Source organism: Ovis aries, chromosome 8 (genome assembly GCF_016772045.2).
Source record: "Ovis aries strain OAR_USU_Benz2616 breed Rambouillet chromosome 8, ARS-UI_Ramb_v3.0, whole genome shotgun sequence".
Classification (NCBI taxonomy): Eukaryota; Metazoa; Chordata; class Mammalia; order Artiodactyla; family Bovidae; genus Ovis; species Ovis aries.
The window spans coordinates 48511041-48529059 of record NC_056061.1 but is presented as its reverse complement, the minus strand read 5'-3'; the positions used below and the strand labels follow the sequence as shown (position 1 = coordinate 48529059).

Genomic DNA, 18019 nt, shown 5'->3' with positions numbered 1-18019 from the left:
ATGTTTGCAACACAGGTTTTACCTGTGTATGTTCTGTTTAGCTCTAACAGTTTTTGAGCCAAATTTGGTAATGAATTCAGTTGATTTTCTATTTTTAAGTAGCATTTCAGAGATAGTATCTCTGTTAATAAGTAGTAACTCTCATATTAATAAGAAGTTTAATTAAAGAAATTAATATTTAAAGGTCCTTTTTATCCTTTGGTAAGTCCTAAAGATTTGAGTAGCTGACATTTATTTCAAAAGTTTGCTTTTAAAATATTAGATTGCTTTTGTCCTATACCCACTTTTATTCTTGTACAGTAACTACCCCACAACCTAAGAGAATTTTGAATAGATTCTGGGAAACTAAATGATGATTACCAAGTGAAAATGATTGCCCAGGGAGTCTTACACTATGGTAACAATAACATTTATTGAACATCATGCTAACAACCATTTGATATGAATCTCCTTTAATCAATTAATGGAAAAATCCTCAGCTATATCCTTAACTCAATGGCTGGCTAAACACTGCTCTTGGAGAAGGAAATGGCAACCCTCTCCAGTATTCTTGCCTGGAAAATCCCAAGGACAGAGGAGCCTGGAGGGCTACGTCTATAGGATCACAAAGAGTTGAACATGACTGAGCAACTACACCTTGAATTTCAAACACTGCTCTGGTTTAGATGACTGATTTTTAAACTGTGCTCACTCAACAGGGCACTAAGGGCAGTGGTTCCTGGACTTGGCTAGAAATCTGAAGTAGCAGGGGTGCTCTGGAAACCAAATTCTCAAAGCCAACTAAATCCTACTGAATTTGGATCTCTAGATTTTTTTCTTTTAAAAAAAAAGAAAAGCTTACTATGATGGTAATAGGTGCTTCCCAAGTGGCTCAGTGGTAAAGAATTCGTTTGCCAATGTGGGAGCCACAGGGTTGGGAAGATCCCCTGGAAAAGGGTATGGCAACCCACTCCAGTTTTTTGCCTGGAGAATCCCATGGACAGAGGAGCCTGGTGGACTACGGTGCATGTGGCTGCGAACAGTGAGACATGAGTGAGCGAAAGAACACACACTCACACATGATGGTAATACTACCACAATGGTGAAAATGAAAGTGTTAGCCGCTCAGTCTTGTCTGACTCTTTGTGACCCCCATGGACTGTAGGCCACCAGGCTCCTCTGTCCATGGGATCCTACAGGAAAGAATACTGGAGTGGGTTGCCATTCCCTTCTCCAGGGGATCTTCCCAACCCAGGAGTCTCCTGCATTGCAGGCAGATTCTTTACCGTCTGAGCCACCAATGTAACCCAAACATCCAGCAGCATTTGGGATATGCTACCCTAAAAAGTTCCATGGTGACCTTAAGAGGCCACCCAGAATACAACTCCACATGCTGCCCCAAAATGTTCAACAACCAAAGCAGCCCCACTTTGTCTACTTCAAATAATGGTAAGTAAGGTGCGAGCTTAGAGGAGGAGTAAGAGTAAAATGAGTTCCACTACTTTCTTTTTTTAATCAATTTATTACCAGATATCATCAACTATAGCTTTAGATCAATAAACAGTGTTTCTGATCAACTTCTAATCACTCCTTATTTGTCTCCCTTCGCCATGAAGGGAACATAAGAAAGGAACACAGCAGTTATGGCTTTCTTGTGTTCCTCCCAGATGCAAAAACACTGGCCTTGCACCCTGACAGTATTAATAGTTCTAATGAAACTGTTAAAAAACAGGACCAGAGTCTTCAAATAATGAAAGCTGGTTTAAGGCTATCATTTGAAATAAGGTGCTAAATTTTCATTAAGTTTCAAAATGAGCTAACTATACAATGAAGAAAAACAACATTAAATCATATCTTGGAAGTCCAAATTCTAAAATACAGAACAATGAAGGGGGAAAAAAAGAAAGCTACAGAAGACCAATGCTGTACTGCCAATTTTGCCTCTATCTAGTTACAAGATTAAAGCAAATATTCTATTTTCTGGATTCCACCCCCTCAAATATATCCACAGACACATTCACTTCAGTTCAGTCACTCAGTCATCTTCGACTCTTTGCAATCCCATGAACCGCAGCACGCCAGGCCTCCCTGTCCATCACCAACTCCTGGAGTCCATCCAAACCCATGTCCATTGTGTCGGTGACGCCATCCAACCATCTCATCCTCTGTCGTCCCCTTCTCCTCCTTCCTTCAATCTTTCCCAGCATCAGGGTCTTTTCAAATGAGTCAGCTCTCCACATCAGTGGAGATGATGTGGAAAGCTCCGGTGGCCAAAGTATTGGAGTTTCAACATCAGTCCCTCCAATGAACACCCACGAGTGATCTCCTTTAGAATGGACTGGTTGAATCTCCTTGCAGTCCATGGGACTCTCAAGAGTCTTCTCCAACACCACAGTTCAAAACTATCAATTCTTCGGCACTCAGCTTTCTTTATAGTCCAACTCTCACAACCATACATGACCACTGGAAAAACCAGAGCCTTGACTAGATGGACCTTTGTTGACAAAGTAATGTCTCTGCTTTTTAATATGCTGTCTAGGTTGGTCATAACTAGATATAATTGATTGATATAATCAGATATAATTGATATAATTGTAACTGATATAATTGATATAATCAGATTGATTATATCCTTTGCAGCCAAAGATGAAGGAACTCTATATAATCAGCAAAAACAAGACCAGGAGCTGACTGTGGCTCAGATCATGAACTCCTTATTGCCAAATTCAGACTTAAATTGAACAAAGTGGGTAAAACCACTAGATACATTCAGGTATTACCTAAATCAAATCCCTTACGAATATACAGTGGAGGTGAGAAATAGATTTAAGGGACTAGATCTGATAGACAGAGTGCCTGATGACTATAAACGGAGGTTCGTGATATTGTACAGGAGACTGGGAGCAAGACCATCCCCAAGAAAAACAAATGCCAAAAAAGCAAAATGGCTTTCTGAGGAGGCCTTACAAATAGCTGTGAAAAGAAGAGAGGCAAAAGGCAAAGGAGAAAAGGAAAGATATACCCATTTGAATGCAGAGTTCCAAAGAGTAGCAAGGAGAGGTAAGAAACCTTCCTCAGCGATCAATACAAAGAAATAGAGGAAAAGAACAGAATGGGAAAGACTAGAGATCTCTTCAAGAAAATTAGAGATGCCAAGGGATACCATCTTTACATTTCATGCAAAGATGGGCTCGAGAAAGGACAGAAATGGTATGGACCTAACAGAAGCAGAAGATATTAAGAAGAGGTGGCAAGAATACACAGAAGAACTGTACAAAAAAGATCTTTATGACACAGATAATCCCAAAAGTGTGATCACTAACACTCACCTAGAGCCAGACATCCTGGAATTTGTAGCCAGGTGGGCCTTAGGAAGCATCACTATGAACAAAGCTAGTGGAGGTGATGGAATTCCAGTTGAGCTATTTCAAAGCCTGAAAGATGATGCTGTGAAAGTGCTGCACTCAATATGCCAGCAAATTTGGAAAACTCAGCAGTGGCCACAGGACTGGAAAAGGTCAGTTTTCATTCCAATCTCAAAGAAAGGCAATGCCAAAGAATGCTCAAACTACCGCACAATTGCACTCATCTCACATGCTAGTAAAGTAATACTCAAAATTCTCCAAGCCAGGCTTCAGCAATATGTGAACCGTGAAATTCCAGATGTTCAAGCTGGTTTTAAAAAAGGCAGAGGAACCAGAGATCAAATTGCCAACATCTGCTGGATCATCGAAAAAGCAAGAGGGTTCCAAAAGAACATCTATTTCTGCTTTATTGACTACGCCAAAGCCTTTGACTGTGTGGATCACAATAAACTGTGGACAATTCTGAAAGAGATGGGAATACCAGACCACCTGACCTGCCTCTTGAGATATCTGTATGCAGGTCAGGAAGCAACAGTTAGACCTGGACATGGAACAACAGACTGGTTCCAAATAGGAAAAGGAGTACATCAAGGCTGTATATTGTCACCCTGCTTATTTAACTTATATGCAGAGTACATCATGAGAAACGCTAGGCTGGAAAAATCAAGATTGGAATCAAGATTGCCAGGAGAAATATCAATAACTTCAGATATGCAGATGACACCACCCTTATGGCAGAAAGCGAAGAACTAAAGAGCCTCTTGATGAAAGTGAAAGAAGAGAGTGAAAAAGTTGGCTTAAAGCTCAACATACAGAAAACGAAGATCTTGGCATCCAGTCCCATCACTTCATGGGACATAGATGGGGAAACAGTGGAAACAAGTGTCAGACTTTATTTTGGGGGGCTCCAAAATCACTGCAGATGGTGACTGCAGCCATGAAATTAAAAGACGCTTGCTCCTTGGAAGGAAAGTTATCACCACAAACACACTAAGTCTCCCTAGAAGAGTTCACAAATTAAAAATCCTTTCCAGGCATAGTTTTATTTACAAGTGAGTTTCTAAATATTAGATACAATGTTATGGCCCTAATTAATACTTATTAGGAAATAAGACAGGAAGTAAATTCTTATTAAATGCAATATTCAGTCAAAGTTGTTATATACCAGAAAAAAAACTACTTACTTTGTGATCGAAAGAAAATTAGGGCTAAACAGAAATTTATCTGCTCTGATATCTTCCCTCAAGAGGAACTAAAAACCAGCTAAGTGAACAAATCTAAATTATAGCAGTGTAACATCACTGAATTGTTAATATTTGATTTACTCATTCTGTTCCTAAACAGCATAAAATATCATCTGTTTGTAGCTCACTGAAAATTATTCCAGAGATATCTAAAACCTCTTTAATATTCCTCTCAGTATATAAAACTTTTCTAGTGTAGCATCACATTATCCTATCCACACTATTCCTGTCTGAACATTCAGTTCCACTCACTGGAATAAACATCTGCTACAAACATTATTAATGAGATAACATATCAAAGGATCCAGGCAAGTTACTAACTTCCTGGGGTAATTACACTGTTCTGTATAAAAACCATTAGAGCAGTAACTATGTTCAGAAGCTCCCTGAACATATTATAAATGGTTTATCTACAAAACAGCTATTTCTACAAGTCACCAAGTATTTGTCAGGACAAGTATAGCATGACTACATGTCTAGCACTCAATTAAAACAAAGGCATAGGACATTTTTATCAGAAAAAAAAAATTACAATTTACATTTCAAATGTATATGTTTAGTAAACTGCTTATATAAAAGCTTAAAACCAGAAGTTAAGCAATAACCAGAAGTTAAGCAATAACTACAATGAACTGTGTATTCAATTTTTCTTAAAGCAAGAATGCTTGCATATATATGTGTATTACATATACATATATACACACACACATATAATACACATACATCAGAAGTATGTGTGAAAATATCAGTAGCTATCTTTTACGGAGTGTCCACTGTATGCTAATTGTTTGGAATTACTTTATTTAATCCTTTTACAGCAAATCTATTGGGTAATGGATTGCCATTATCTTATATGAATCCAAACATTTTTCTTAGGGTCATCTAGCTTTATCCTACCCTATGTGTTATGTTCTTTGAAATATGTTGCTGCTGCTGCTGCTGCTGCTGCTTTTGACTAATTGGTTACATTTTTGTTTGGAAATTAATGTGACAGAGAGTTGTCACATTTAAAATCTCAAAAATTTCACAACCATCACAAATGTTCCCATAACTTTCATGCGAAGACATTGACAGCTTTTCAATGATTAATTGATCCAATAAACATTTACTGAGTGCCCATCACGTGCCAGGCACTATTCTAGGCACTGAGGACACAGTGGTTAGGAAGACAAAAGTCTCAGTTCTCGTAAGGTTTGCTTTCATTATGGCTATCAATTCATTAAAAGACTTTTGCTTATCTATACAAATTATTCCCATAGCATTACATACTTCTTATGGCAAATATACTTTGAGTTCTTTTCTTTTACTTCATTATTGGCATTACAATAGTAGTTATAAAAATATTAATATTAACAGTAAAATCAAGTTATATCCACTCCATATCTCCATAGGTATCTTTTAAGGTCACCACAAAGTTAAATGTAGATGAAGACAGTATTAAAAAAAAAAGATATAATTATCATTTTGACATTCAAAAACTGTCATAAAAATCAAATGCAACTTATATCATCTTCAAAATAATATTTAAAAATAAAATATTAAAACAGGATCTTAAAGATATTATTTTCTTTCCCATTTTTACTGCAGCATTATTCACAATAGGCAAGATATGAAAATAACCTATCCACCAACAGATGAATAAAAATGATGCATGTAAGTATATACATATAATAAAAAAAGTGTATATTATACACACACACACAATGGAATATTATTCAGCCATGAGAAAGAAGAAAACCCTGTCACTTGTGACAACATGGAACTTGAGGACATCAGTTAAATGGAATAAGGCAGAAAAAGACAAATACTGTACGATGTCACTTATATGTGGAATCTAAAAAAGCCGAACTCACAGAAACCAAAACTGGAATGGTAGTTACCAAGGGATGAGAGGGTGGGAAAAATGAGGAGATACTAATCAAAGGGTACAAGCTGCCAGGTATAAGACAAATAAGTTTTGATGATCTAATGCACAACATGCTGATTATAGTTACTATTGTGTTTACATACTTGAAAACTGCTAAGATGATAGATCTTAAATGTTCTCGCTATCAAAAAGAAATGGTTATTATGGAAGTGATAGAAGTGTTAGTTAACACCACAGCAGTAACCATTTTGCAATATATGTGTACCAAATCAACAATTTGTACACTTTAAACCTGCTTAATGCCATGTCAAATTGTATCTCAACAAACCTGGAAAAAAACTAAAATAACTAAAATATACATATATGTATATACGAAAGTGAAAGTGAAGTTGCTCAGTCACGTCCAGCTCTTTGCAACCCCATGGACTGTAGCCTTCCAGGCTTCTCTGTCCATGGGATTTTCCAGGCAAGAGTACCTAGAATGGGTTGCCATTCCCTTATCCAGGGGATTTTCCCAACTCAGGGCTCAAACCAGGGTCTCCTGCATTGCAGGCAGACTCTTTACCTTCTGAGCCACGAAGGAAGCCCCATATGCGTGTGTATATATCACATACATATATGTGCGTTCATGCTAAGTTGCTTCAGTTGTGTCCGACTCTTTGTGACCCTACTGACTGTAGCCCGCCAATCTCCTCTGTCCATGGGATTCTTCAGACGAGAATACTGAGGAAGGCTGCCATGCCCTCCTCCAGGGGATCTTCCTGACCCAGGAATCGAACCTGTACCTCCTGCACTGCAGGTGGATTCTTTTACTGCTGAGCCACCGGGGAAGCCCATACACATACTACATACAGTCTAATTATTCTAAAATATTTTCATTATGAAAAAATTAATGACTTCTATATTAATATCTGTTAAAGTAGTTATTTCAACTGGTATAAAATGCACTGAATGAATAAATACATATATAGCAAAGCCATATAAAATAGATTACAATCGAGAAAAAGTTAACTGGTATTGAGGAAGCATAAAATTTTTACTAATCAATACTTTTAAACTTAGGAATATGAAATGTGAAGCTAAGCTCTGTTGTAAGAATAGAACCTTAAGAGTGGATAAAATTACAAAAAGCATTAGTAAGTATTAACAGAAAAAGGAAAAACTATCGAAGGAATAAAATACAGAATGAATCAGGGGACTTGGTAATTTTTAGATTATAAACTCATAATACATCTGTTAATTTTAGAAGTGCCCAGTAACCATTAAAGACAAGGTGGTGGGCAGCAGACATACCAAAAGTACAATATTATTAAGAAAATATACTTTCAGATTTACATTTAATCTGAAACCAAATATTTAAGAAATGAGATAACTGTAGTAGACAACTAAGAATACTAGTAAAACAAAAACTATACAATATATGAAACAGTTTATTTTGCTGTTCATGTCACTCCCAAAAGTACAAACCTTCTCTCACAACAAAGCAATATTCTTCAAGCATTTGGGTTATTTAGTATAACTTTTCTTTTTCAGAAGTCTAACTTACCGAGTACCATCTGCTTTCCAGCTTACTTTATATGGCTTCTGCTCCAAAAGTTTAATGTTTTGCTTGTCCATGGAAACAGGCTGTGCTCCAGGGAATCCAGACCTTAACGAAGATCACTGTATCACTATTATGGCTGGTATCCATACAAAGCAATACATGTCTTAAACCAATCTCACATGAGTCACACATGTAGCACAATGGTCTCCCAATCATGAAATTAACATCAGTTGGAGTAATATCAGCTTTCACAAGAATGCTAACAAAATGTTATCATTTTCTTGACATTTTAAAATGTGAGTTAACAAGATCCTAATTGCCACTATGAATTAAGACTACTGGGCTAATTTTTAAATATTAAATACATGATCTAAATAGTAATGCATATATATTTACAAGTCTTTTGCTTCAGGAAGAAGTCTTGCCTTAATTATCTTACATTGCTCTAGGCCCCATACTTCTCCATCATGACACTGCCAACTTGGCATAACTCTGCAGGGTTGGCAAGTTTCTGCTCAAAAGATGCCCAGAAGTGACAAAACAGGAGAAATTTAGGTCGAGATTAAGGTACACTGGCAAGGGTTTAACAGAACACTAAAACTGACATCACTTCATCATCATTTGCAGCTTTCAGTTAAAATTATTTCTAGTTGATTGATCTGTATGTACCAGTCCAAAAGTTCTTTATATTAGGAATTTTTAACAATAACCCTATTTCATCATGTTCTAACTGTATTAAAGTTTTCTGCCACAGATGGCAAAAACCAACAGGAACGACCACAGACCAAGACCTGGGAGCCGTGAACTCTCCCCTGAATACTCTGCTATGAATGTCTTATGAATATCTTCAAGTCATGGTAAGGGGCAGAGTATATTTAAAGCTGATTCTTCTAGGTTTCTGATGACAGAAAAACTGGAAAGGGAGGCTCATTCAAGTTTCACCTCTTCTTTCTTAATAAAATCATAAGGGCAACCAAAACTCTAATCAGCAACAGTATAATCAAACCCACAAAACAAACACCAGAAGGTAACAACAGTAATTTTCTATTCCTCTAGAGAAGACATGTGAGTCATCTAATTTTGACTCAAAAATCTAGTTATTACACTGTTTATCTTGAGAAAAATCTGATAAACTTTTGCTTGACAAAGAATTCTATGTAAACACAGAAATTTCATGGAGCAAAGAAGCTATGTCACTGTTTGCATTAATGTTAAGTACTGCAGAGTAAGAATAAATTTTATTTAAAACTTTAATTAAAACTTAAAATGCTTATTACCCTTCCCAGCCACAGAATTGATGACACTTCTGCTGTACCTCTCCTAACTTTGGCTGAGTTGTTACTTGAGTTACACCTTTAACAGTTACACCCTCCAAAAAAATAGCACCCTGAAAATAAAAGGAAAAGAAAAATATATTAGAGTTCAAATCTATCTACAAAGACTAGACGGAATGACAGATTCATTTATTTTCAGAAATCTGAGTAAATATATGCAACAAATAGTCTGCTACAGGAGGTTCTGTAGACTTCTCTGGGACTGTACACTAGTTTTCCTTAATCAGGCATATGATTTTCAATGTACATATACAGCCCAGTGTCTATATCATGCTATCAAAGCAACCGTGGTCACTACTCAGGAATCATAACAGCAATAATAACTTACCCACCATTTACTCAGTTAGGCAGAAGTACCTGGCATTTTATAGTTTCTCTAACCTTTATTTAACAATTCTGAAAATCAGACTGCATTACATTTATTTCATAAATGAACAAATGAGGCATAAAGATTTTATGCAATTTATTCAAATGGTAAAAACAGAATTTGAACCCAGGTCTAAACTATATCATTCACCAATGATTCCCATTGAAGAGGATGGGAAGTTGTGTCACTAATGGAGCTTGTATTTTGAGATACACACCTACAATATATACCTTTGTAAATTAGAATAAGACTATAACAGTAGACAAAATGGCTAAGCTATAGTCATTGGATGTATCAACATAAAAACTAAATATTACTCATCACTGAATTTTTTTTAATACAAACGCTTTTGGTTTATTGTTTAATAAACATACACAGGATTCTGTAAAGGTTACTAACTGAATGAGATCTAACACGTACATTCTCCACCGCTTTGACCCACACAACTTCTAAATGATTTCCAGCTAACCAGTTAGGATTGAACACTTCGTACTTTTGGTTGCTCAGTCGCTCAGTCCTGTCCAACTCTTTTGCAACCCCGTGGACTGTAGCCCGCCAGGCTCCTCTGTCCATGGGATTTCCCAGGCAAGAATACTGGAGTGGGCTCCCATTTCCTTCTCTATCATCCCTGAAGTTTTAATCTAAATTCTTTGACTCAGAACTACAGAAAATGAATTATTGTCTTTCATAGCAAATATACTTTTAAAATATCACAGAGAAGTGAAGCAGATGGAGAATTTATGTATCAAATAAAGAACACTCCTGGAAATTTTAGACACTAAAAAAATAGTCTAGATTCATGTTACAATTACTTTGCAACCCATAAGAGGGCTGGCATCAGTCTCAAGAAAAATCTATAAAACAGCTAGAGAGATGTTAACGTAATTAAGGAATAAAAACTATGGTCTGCAAACTGCAATGATCAATCTTCTGGCAAAGACTTGGCAACCTGAACTATTTGGGAAGAGAAAAAAAGAATGCAATGTTTAGTACATACACATCTAGAAGAGTCCTAGGTCAAATCTAGAAGAGTCCTAGGTCAATCCACCAGACACTGATCCTACTTTTTGCCCCTAGTTCTGAATCATATTTTATAGTTATTTAAAATGTCATCTACCTTGTTTTCCTTCAAGGGAGGTTCCATGAGCCAAAGGATCAAAGAGTACCATTCCTCTCCTATTATACCATAACCTCTCTTTATTAGCCAATAAAGTTTCTGTTTTAGAATCATTTCTCCATTAAATATAATAACTAAACAGAGTATTTTCAAAGGAAAACTTAATCAGGTGGTTGTTTTTTCAACATGTTTAGTTATTGAGACACTCAAATAACTTCAATATCCTGATAAAATTATATCTTGTATATATTAATTTAAAAAAGAAAGCATCTTTACTCTGAAAGTACTAATAGCATAGAAGTTTCACATGAAGAAGGTATCCAGTTTCACTTATGAGCATGTATTTCCTAAACAAAGGCAAAAAATCAATGATAATTTCTGAAAAGCAAAGGTCAAATTAGCATAAATTAATCCTAAAAACACAAACATTTGAGGAAGCTAAATTTTTTAATTGAACAGAATAAATAAATATTGAGCCTCAGTACAAAGACATAATCACTCTTGGCTCTCTGTTAACTATCTTCAATCTCAACTAACATAAAAGAAAAATGAAAGTTTTCTAACCATGAACTTGCCCATTAATTACATCCACACCTGTCATGCCTATCAACCACACTGCTGACATTACCCAAAATTCAACTCTCCAGTCACCTTTCCTCTCTGATGGTCTTGTCCTCACTGCTTCTGAGCCCCTTCTTGGTTCATCTTATCATTAATCACCTTTCCAATGTAAACCCTGGAATCTTTTTCATAAATAACCTTCCCTGTAAACTTAACCATTTTCACGAACACCTTGTACCCTGTGTCCTCATTGGAAGCTAGCTCTCTACCAAGAAAACCACTCACTTTTCTCTTAAGTGAAAACCACTCATTCTCTCACTGCCCAAGTCCTACTCTGCTGCTGCTGCTGCTAAGTCACTTCAGTCGTATCCGACTCTGTGTGACCCCATAGACGGAAGCCCACAGGCTCCCCTGTCCCTGGGATTCTCCAAGCAACACTGGAGTGGGTTGCCATTTCCTTCTCCAATGCATGAAATTGAAAAGTGAAAGTGAAGTCGCTCAGTTGTATCCAACTCTTAGCGACCCCATGGACTGCAGCCTACCAGGCTTCTCCATCCATGGGGTTTTCCAGGCAAGAGTACTGGAGTGGGGTGCCATCACTTTCTCCAATAGGGTAATGTAAACAATTCTCTTATATCCTCACTGCTCTCCTGGCCTCTTTCTATAGCTCCTCTTCCATTCAGGCTAACTCATTCAGCCATTAGCAGAATCAAGTAGGGCAGATAACCACTGCGGCTGGTTACATAAAAGCTCTCTTTGTGGATGGGATGCATTCCCCACCCACAAGGAAACAGGCAGCTGAAATTTACTGAGGAAAAATCACAATCTCAGTGCAAAGGATGAGACTTCCCTACTCTTGTTTAAGACCTACTTCTATCTGCTCATGAACTCCATTTCCTTCAGTCTCCTCAGAAATTGCTCTGCCATTTCTTCCGCTATGATTTCAGGTTATTTTCAACTTCATTGATTCCACTAGTTCCTTATCCTCAAGTAATAACTATGCTTGAAGCCTTTCCCAAATATTTCTGCATCAAGCAATCACCCTCAGTCTCCCTTTTTGCTCGTAATTAAACTGCTCGAATAGTGTGCACCAGTGTATAGAAAAGAGTTAACATAACAGGACTGCTTGCCAGGTGGGCCTCTGGATGGCATCTGGGAAACGACTTTCACTGTTCTCAGTCAACTGATAAGACTGGGTCATCATGCCTAAACTACCTGTACAGACAATAAAACTTACGCTGAACAAATGCTTTGCTTCTGGGATTCTGGAATACTGATACATGCTAGGTACATGCTGTCTGCATGACAAACCATAAATAAAAACCTTAGGCACTGAGACTCTAACAAGCTTCCCTAGACAGCAACATCACACACACGCTGCTGCATTTCCGCTGCTGTGGGAAGAGTGAGCTCTGTATGATTCCCTGTGGGAAGGAGAGAGCATAAGGAAGCCTGCACATGGACTCTTCAAAACTCCACTTCTTTTTTCCCCTTTTGATCTGGATATTCTTAGTTCATTGGTGCACTAAATCTTAGCTCTGAGTACAACTAAGTATATACTGAGTTCTAGCAAATTTTCAAAAGCGGGGTGGTACTGTGGACCCTGAACACAACTGTCTCCTTTTTCTCACCTCCCATCTTAAGAAAGATCACTACTGTGACCTAGCTCTACTGTACCACAGAAAATAATCCTCAGAAAGACATTTCCTATCCTTACCATATTTGTTCCCTCTGTGACTTTTCATACTATTAAATCATTCACACAGGTCACTACCTAAAACTCTAAACTATTCCTCATATTTCTTTGTCCTTTCATGCTATATCCAGGAAAAATTTCTTAGCTGGATCTTCCAGTTTGATAATCTCCTCCAGACTGCTAACTTCAGACTACTATCAAACCCACCTCCTGATTTTTTTCTTTATTATTATCATTTCCAAGTTCTCTAACTAGTTCTTTTTCATAATAGCCTGCCATTATTTTATGGCTTGATGCCCTCTCTTGTCTTCTAAAGAATGTTCTGTTTGCTGCTTATAAACTATTCCCTCTGGTGCTAGCTAAAAGGAATGAGGTAGTTCTGAATGTACTAAGAAAAGATATCCAAGTGGAAAAAAAAAAAAAGCTAACATTAAATACATTTATGTTAACAACGGATAGGGGGAGTCAGGTTAAACTGAATAAATGTATGTAAATACATAGAAAAAGTCAGTATCTAGAAGTATAACCAAAAAGTAGAGTGGAAGTGGGAATAAAGAGATAACTTTTAACCCTATATACACTTCCAGATTTTCACACTTTTATTTTACAAAGAGAACTGAACTTTAAGTCACTTGTGGACACTCTAAAAGAGATAGGTAACTAGACAGGTAAGTAAAAAGGAAGAATTCTTTTAAGATGATAAAAATGCTAGTGGTAGGGTGAAAACTGAAAGATTATTTGTTTCCAAACTTTCTTTAATGTAAGATATTATTTTATAAATAAAAACTATTTAACAATTTTAATATTTACTAATTATGATCTGAAAAGAAGAAAAACCTACTAAAGTACATAAGGCTTTAGAGTTTTCTTTTTTCATGACTCTACCTTTGGAAGTATAAATACAAATATTCTTGAAATCCACCATGTCCTCAATGTCAGTCAGAGATCAAACCTAATTGCTTCTTCCAAAAAGAGAAGGGAAGCTTGCTGCTTTTGGCAGTGGCAGACTAGCTTATTTAGATCAATGGTGCAGCCATGAGAAAACATTACAAAACAAGTTAAAAGTACCTGTTTTAACACATCAGAGAATTATAAAGGTGTTAAGGACCTGAAGCCAAGAACTTAGAAAGAATGGGATTCCAGAGAGATGTGCTAGACAGCTGGCATAATTTTTCTCCTCTAGGATTTTCATCTATAGGCACTGTTTCAAAAATAGTAGCTGAGAGGGTAAGAAACTGAACAGAACTTTCAGCATTTATCACAAGAATAGGAAAACAAAAACTAGAGTACCAGGCCATCAAGGAGGAGAGGTCCTGCTTAATTTTCCAGGCTTTCAGTTAGAATTCCCAGAGGACCACACTCTGGGAACTGGGGTGAACCAAAATCAGACCAGCTCTCAAACTAAAGCCCAGCTTTTAACAGTTCAATTCCGAACTGAGTTAAGATTCTCTACTCCTATCTTGTGTAGGAGCAAAAGCAAATCTTCTCTGAAGGAAGATAACAGGGTACAGAGCCACAAACCACTTCCGTAATTTTTCATACATAATATCTAGCTAGCAGAAATACCCAGGTAGGAAGAAAAAAAAAAAAAAACTACAACTGACTAGAAATCAAAGGACACAAGAAGAAAAACAAAAAACAAAAAAAGACCCAGAGGATAGCTGTACATCAATTACCTCACATGGGCTTTCAAATAGGCTTAATAAATTCAAAAACCTAAATGACAAGATGCAGAATCCCAGTAGAGAACTGAAAGTTATTTTAATACTCAAGCTGAAATTCCAGAAGTGAAAGTAAAATAACTAAAATTAAGAACTCAATGGATAAATTTAACAGCAGCACAAACTTAAAATAGAGAATTAAAACACTTGGTCAGAAAAAAATATCCAGACTGAAAAAAATGAAACAAAAGTATAGAAAATATTGAAAAGAACATAGACAACATTTTAAGAAATAATAAAATATAAAAGGTCTATTGGGTAGAAGGAAAGAGATGAAAAAATTGATATAAATTAATATTTGAAGAGATAATAGCCAAGAACATTTAAAACTGATAAAAGAAAAATCCAACCATAGATTCAAGAGTCACTGCAAGTAGGAAGCTAGAAAAATGCAAGAAAAGCACAGGTAGAAACATCATAGTAAAACTGCTGAAATCAAAACCAAAAAGAAATTACCTTTAAAGAAGCAACTTCTCAAAAGAAATGAATTACAGAATATGTTCAACGTGCCAACACAGAAGTCAAGAACCTGGGTTTCGAAGAACAATTGTTCTTCAAAAAGATGGGGAAAATAAAGGCATTTTCACACGAATGTGAAATGTGTCACCTCAAAACATATAAAGCAAAATCTGAGAGAACTATAAGGAGAAGTAGGTAAATCCATAATCATAGTGAGGAATTTTTAAATACTCCTCTTAGTAACTGACAAAACAAAACAGGAGAAACCAGGTTTGGGTTTGCTTTTATTTTACGTCATTTTTTTCCCCCTAAAAACACATGCACTTCTCATGCACTTCTTATGCCACTGGAGCTCTTTTGTAAAAATAAGGATTTAATGGTACTTAACTGAATATTTTTAAATGAATATAATTTTTAAAGCATTTCTGCTGGCAAAGAAAAATAAATGCTGCAAACTTAACTCATTCTGTAAAATCAGTTCAGTTCAGTTCAGTCCAGTCGCTTAGTCGTGTCCAACTCTTTGCGACCCCATACTGTAGCACACTAGGCCTCCCTGTCCATCACCAACTCCCAGAGCTTACTCAAATTCATATCCTCAAGTCAGTGATGCCATCCAATCATCTCATCCTCTGTCATCCCCTTCTCCTGCCCTCAATCTTTCCCAGCATCAGGGACTTTTCAAATCAGTCAGCTCTTCACATCAGGTGGCCAAAGTATTGGAGTTTCAGTTTCAACATCAGTCCTTCCAATGAACACCCAGGACTGATCTCCTTTAGGATGGACTGGTTGGATCTCCTTGCAGTCCAAGGAACTCTCAAGAGTCTTCTCCAACACCACAGTTCAAAAGCATCAATTCTTTGGTGCTCAGCTTTCTTTATAGTCCAACTCTCCCATCCATACATGACCACTGGAAAAACCATAGCCTTGACTAGACAGACCTTTGTTGACAAAGTAATGTCTCTGCTTTTGAATATGCTGTCTAGGTTGGTTGTAACCTTCCTTCCAAGAAGTAAGCGTCTTTTAATTTCATGGCTGCAATCACCACCTGCAGTGATTTTGGAGCCCCCAAAAATACTGACACTGTTTCCACTGTTTCCCCATCTATTTGCCATGAAGTGATGGAATCGGATGCCATGATCTTCGTTTTCTGAATGTTGAGCTTTAAGCCAACTTTTTCACTCTCCTCTTTCACTTTCATCAAGAGGCTCTTTTCACTTTCTGCCATAAGGGTGGTGTCATCTGCATATCTGAGGTTATTGATATTTCTCCCGGCAATCTTGATTCCAGCTTGTGCTTCCTCCAGCCTAGCATTTCTCATGGTGTACTCTGCATATAAGTTAAATAAGCAGGGTGACAATATACAGCCTTGACATACTTCTTTTCCTATTTGAAACCAGTCTGTTGTTCCATGTCCAGGTCTAACTGTTGCTTCCTGACCTGCATACAGGTTTTTCAAGAGGCAGGTCAGGTGGTCTGGTATTCCCACCTCTTTCAGAATTGTCCACAGTTTATTGTGATTCACACAGTCAAAGGCTTTGGCATAGCCAATAAAGCAGAAATAGATGTCCTTTTGGAATGCTCTTGCTTTTTCGATGATCCAGCGACGTTGGCAATTTGATCTCTGGTTCCTCTGCTTTTTCTAAAACCAGCTTGAACATCTGGAAGTTCACGGTTCACGTATTGCTGAAGCCTGGCTTGGAGAATTTTAAGCATTACTTTACTAGCGTGTGAGATGAGTGCAATTGTGCGGTAGTTTGAGCATTCTTTGGCATTGCCTTTCTTTGGGATTGGAATGAAAACTGACCTTTTCCAGTAAGCTGTTTAGAACTTTTACACTTTTAAATACTAGATCATAATTCAAGAATACATTACGCATATGCTTCTAATTAATGTTACTCTTTAAAAATTCAGTTGAATTCCCTCATAAAAATGATATGAGAGGGTAATCATCTATGTGTTATGCTAGTAGACTTTCTTTAGAATATGATACTTATTTTTCCAGGTATGTGATTCAGTAATTTCAGATATAAATCCAGAAAATAAGTCAGACTAAAAAAAATGTTATTTTTGAAATTAGTTTCATGTTTCAAAGCAATTTATACACTTGTTAGTGGTGGTAGAATATTGAAGATTGAAATGTATACATATTAACAAAATGTTTTCCAAATAAGAAACTTTAAGTCCCAAATAATTATATTTTATGAGTTACATTTCAGGCATTCTCTTTCCTGCCTGTGAATCAATACCTACTAAGAAATGAGTTGTGAGGTTTACTGCTTACTACTCAACCATGGTATCCCACATACCTGAATGATTAACTTTATTAACAATTAATTACCACCACACTTTTCCTAACTTTCCCCTTTGGCCTACAACATATACTTCTGTATGTACAGTCACAGCCAGCATTTTTCTTCTCAATATATCCACTATCCCACCAAGAAAAGAAGGTTACACCTAATGCTTTTTGTTAGGCCTTGTATTTCTAGAAGATTAATAGGAATTGCTTATTGAAGAAATAAGAGTTTTCTGAATTCAACTTTACAGAAAAATATGAAAGTGCCACCCATGGAAAGTAGAATTTATGTATAAAGTTATTTTAAATATGGGACAAGTTTGTAAAGCACTAGGAAAAATATTCACTTTATATTTAGTTGGAATCTCATATCTTTTGCAAAGAAACAATAAATTCTCAATCTAACATCTAACAGTTCTTTGGTTTACCTAAGAAACAAAAACAGGAAAAATTCATATAACTGAAAAGTT

At 36.6% G+C, this 18019-nt stretch overlaps 1 protein-coding gene across 1 annotated transcript in view; it reads right to left on the bottom strand.

The window, feature by feature from the left end:
- The window catches only part of RNGTT (RNA guanylyltransferase and 5'-phosphatase), a 235173-nt gene that overhangs the window by 180894 nt on the left and 36260 nt on the right, over positions 1 to 18019 (bottom strand). The window contains exons 7-8 of the mRNA XM_027972440.3: positions 9276 to 9385; positions 8002 to 8103 (exon numbers count right to left, since the gene is read on the bottom strand). Of these exons, the coding sequence (XP_027828241.1) occupies positions 8002 to 8103; positions 9276 to 9385 (212 nt within the window). The remainder of the gene's footprint in view (positions 1 to 8001; positions 8104 to 9275; positions 9386 to 18019) is intronic.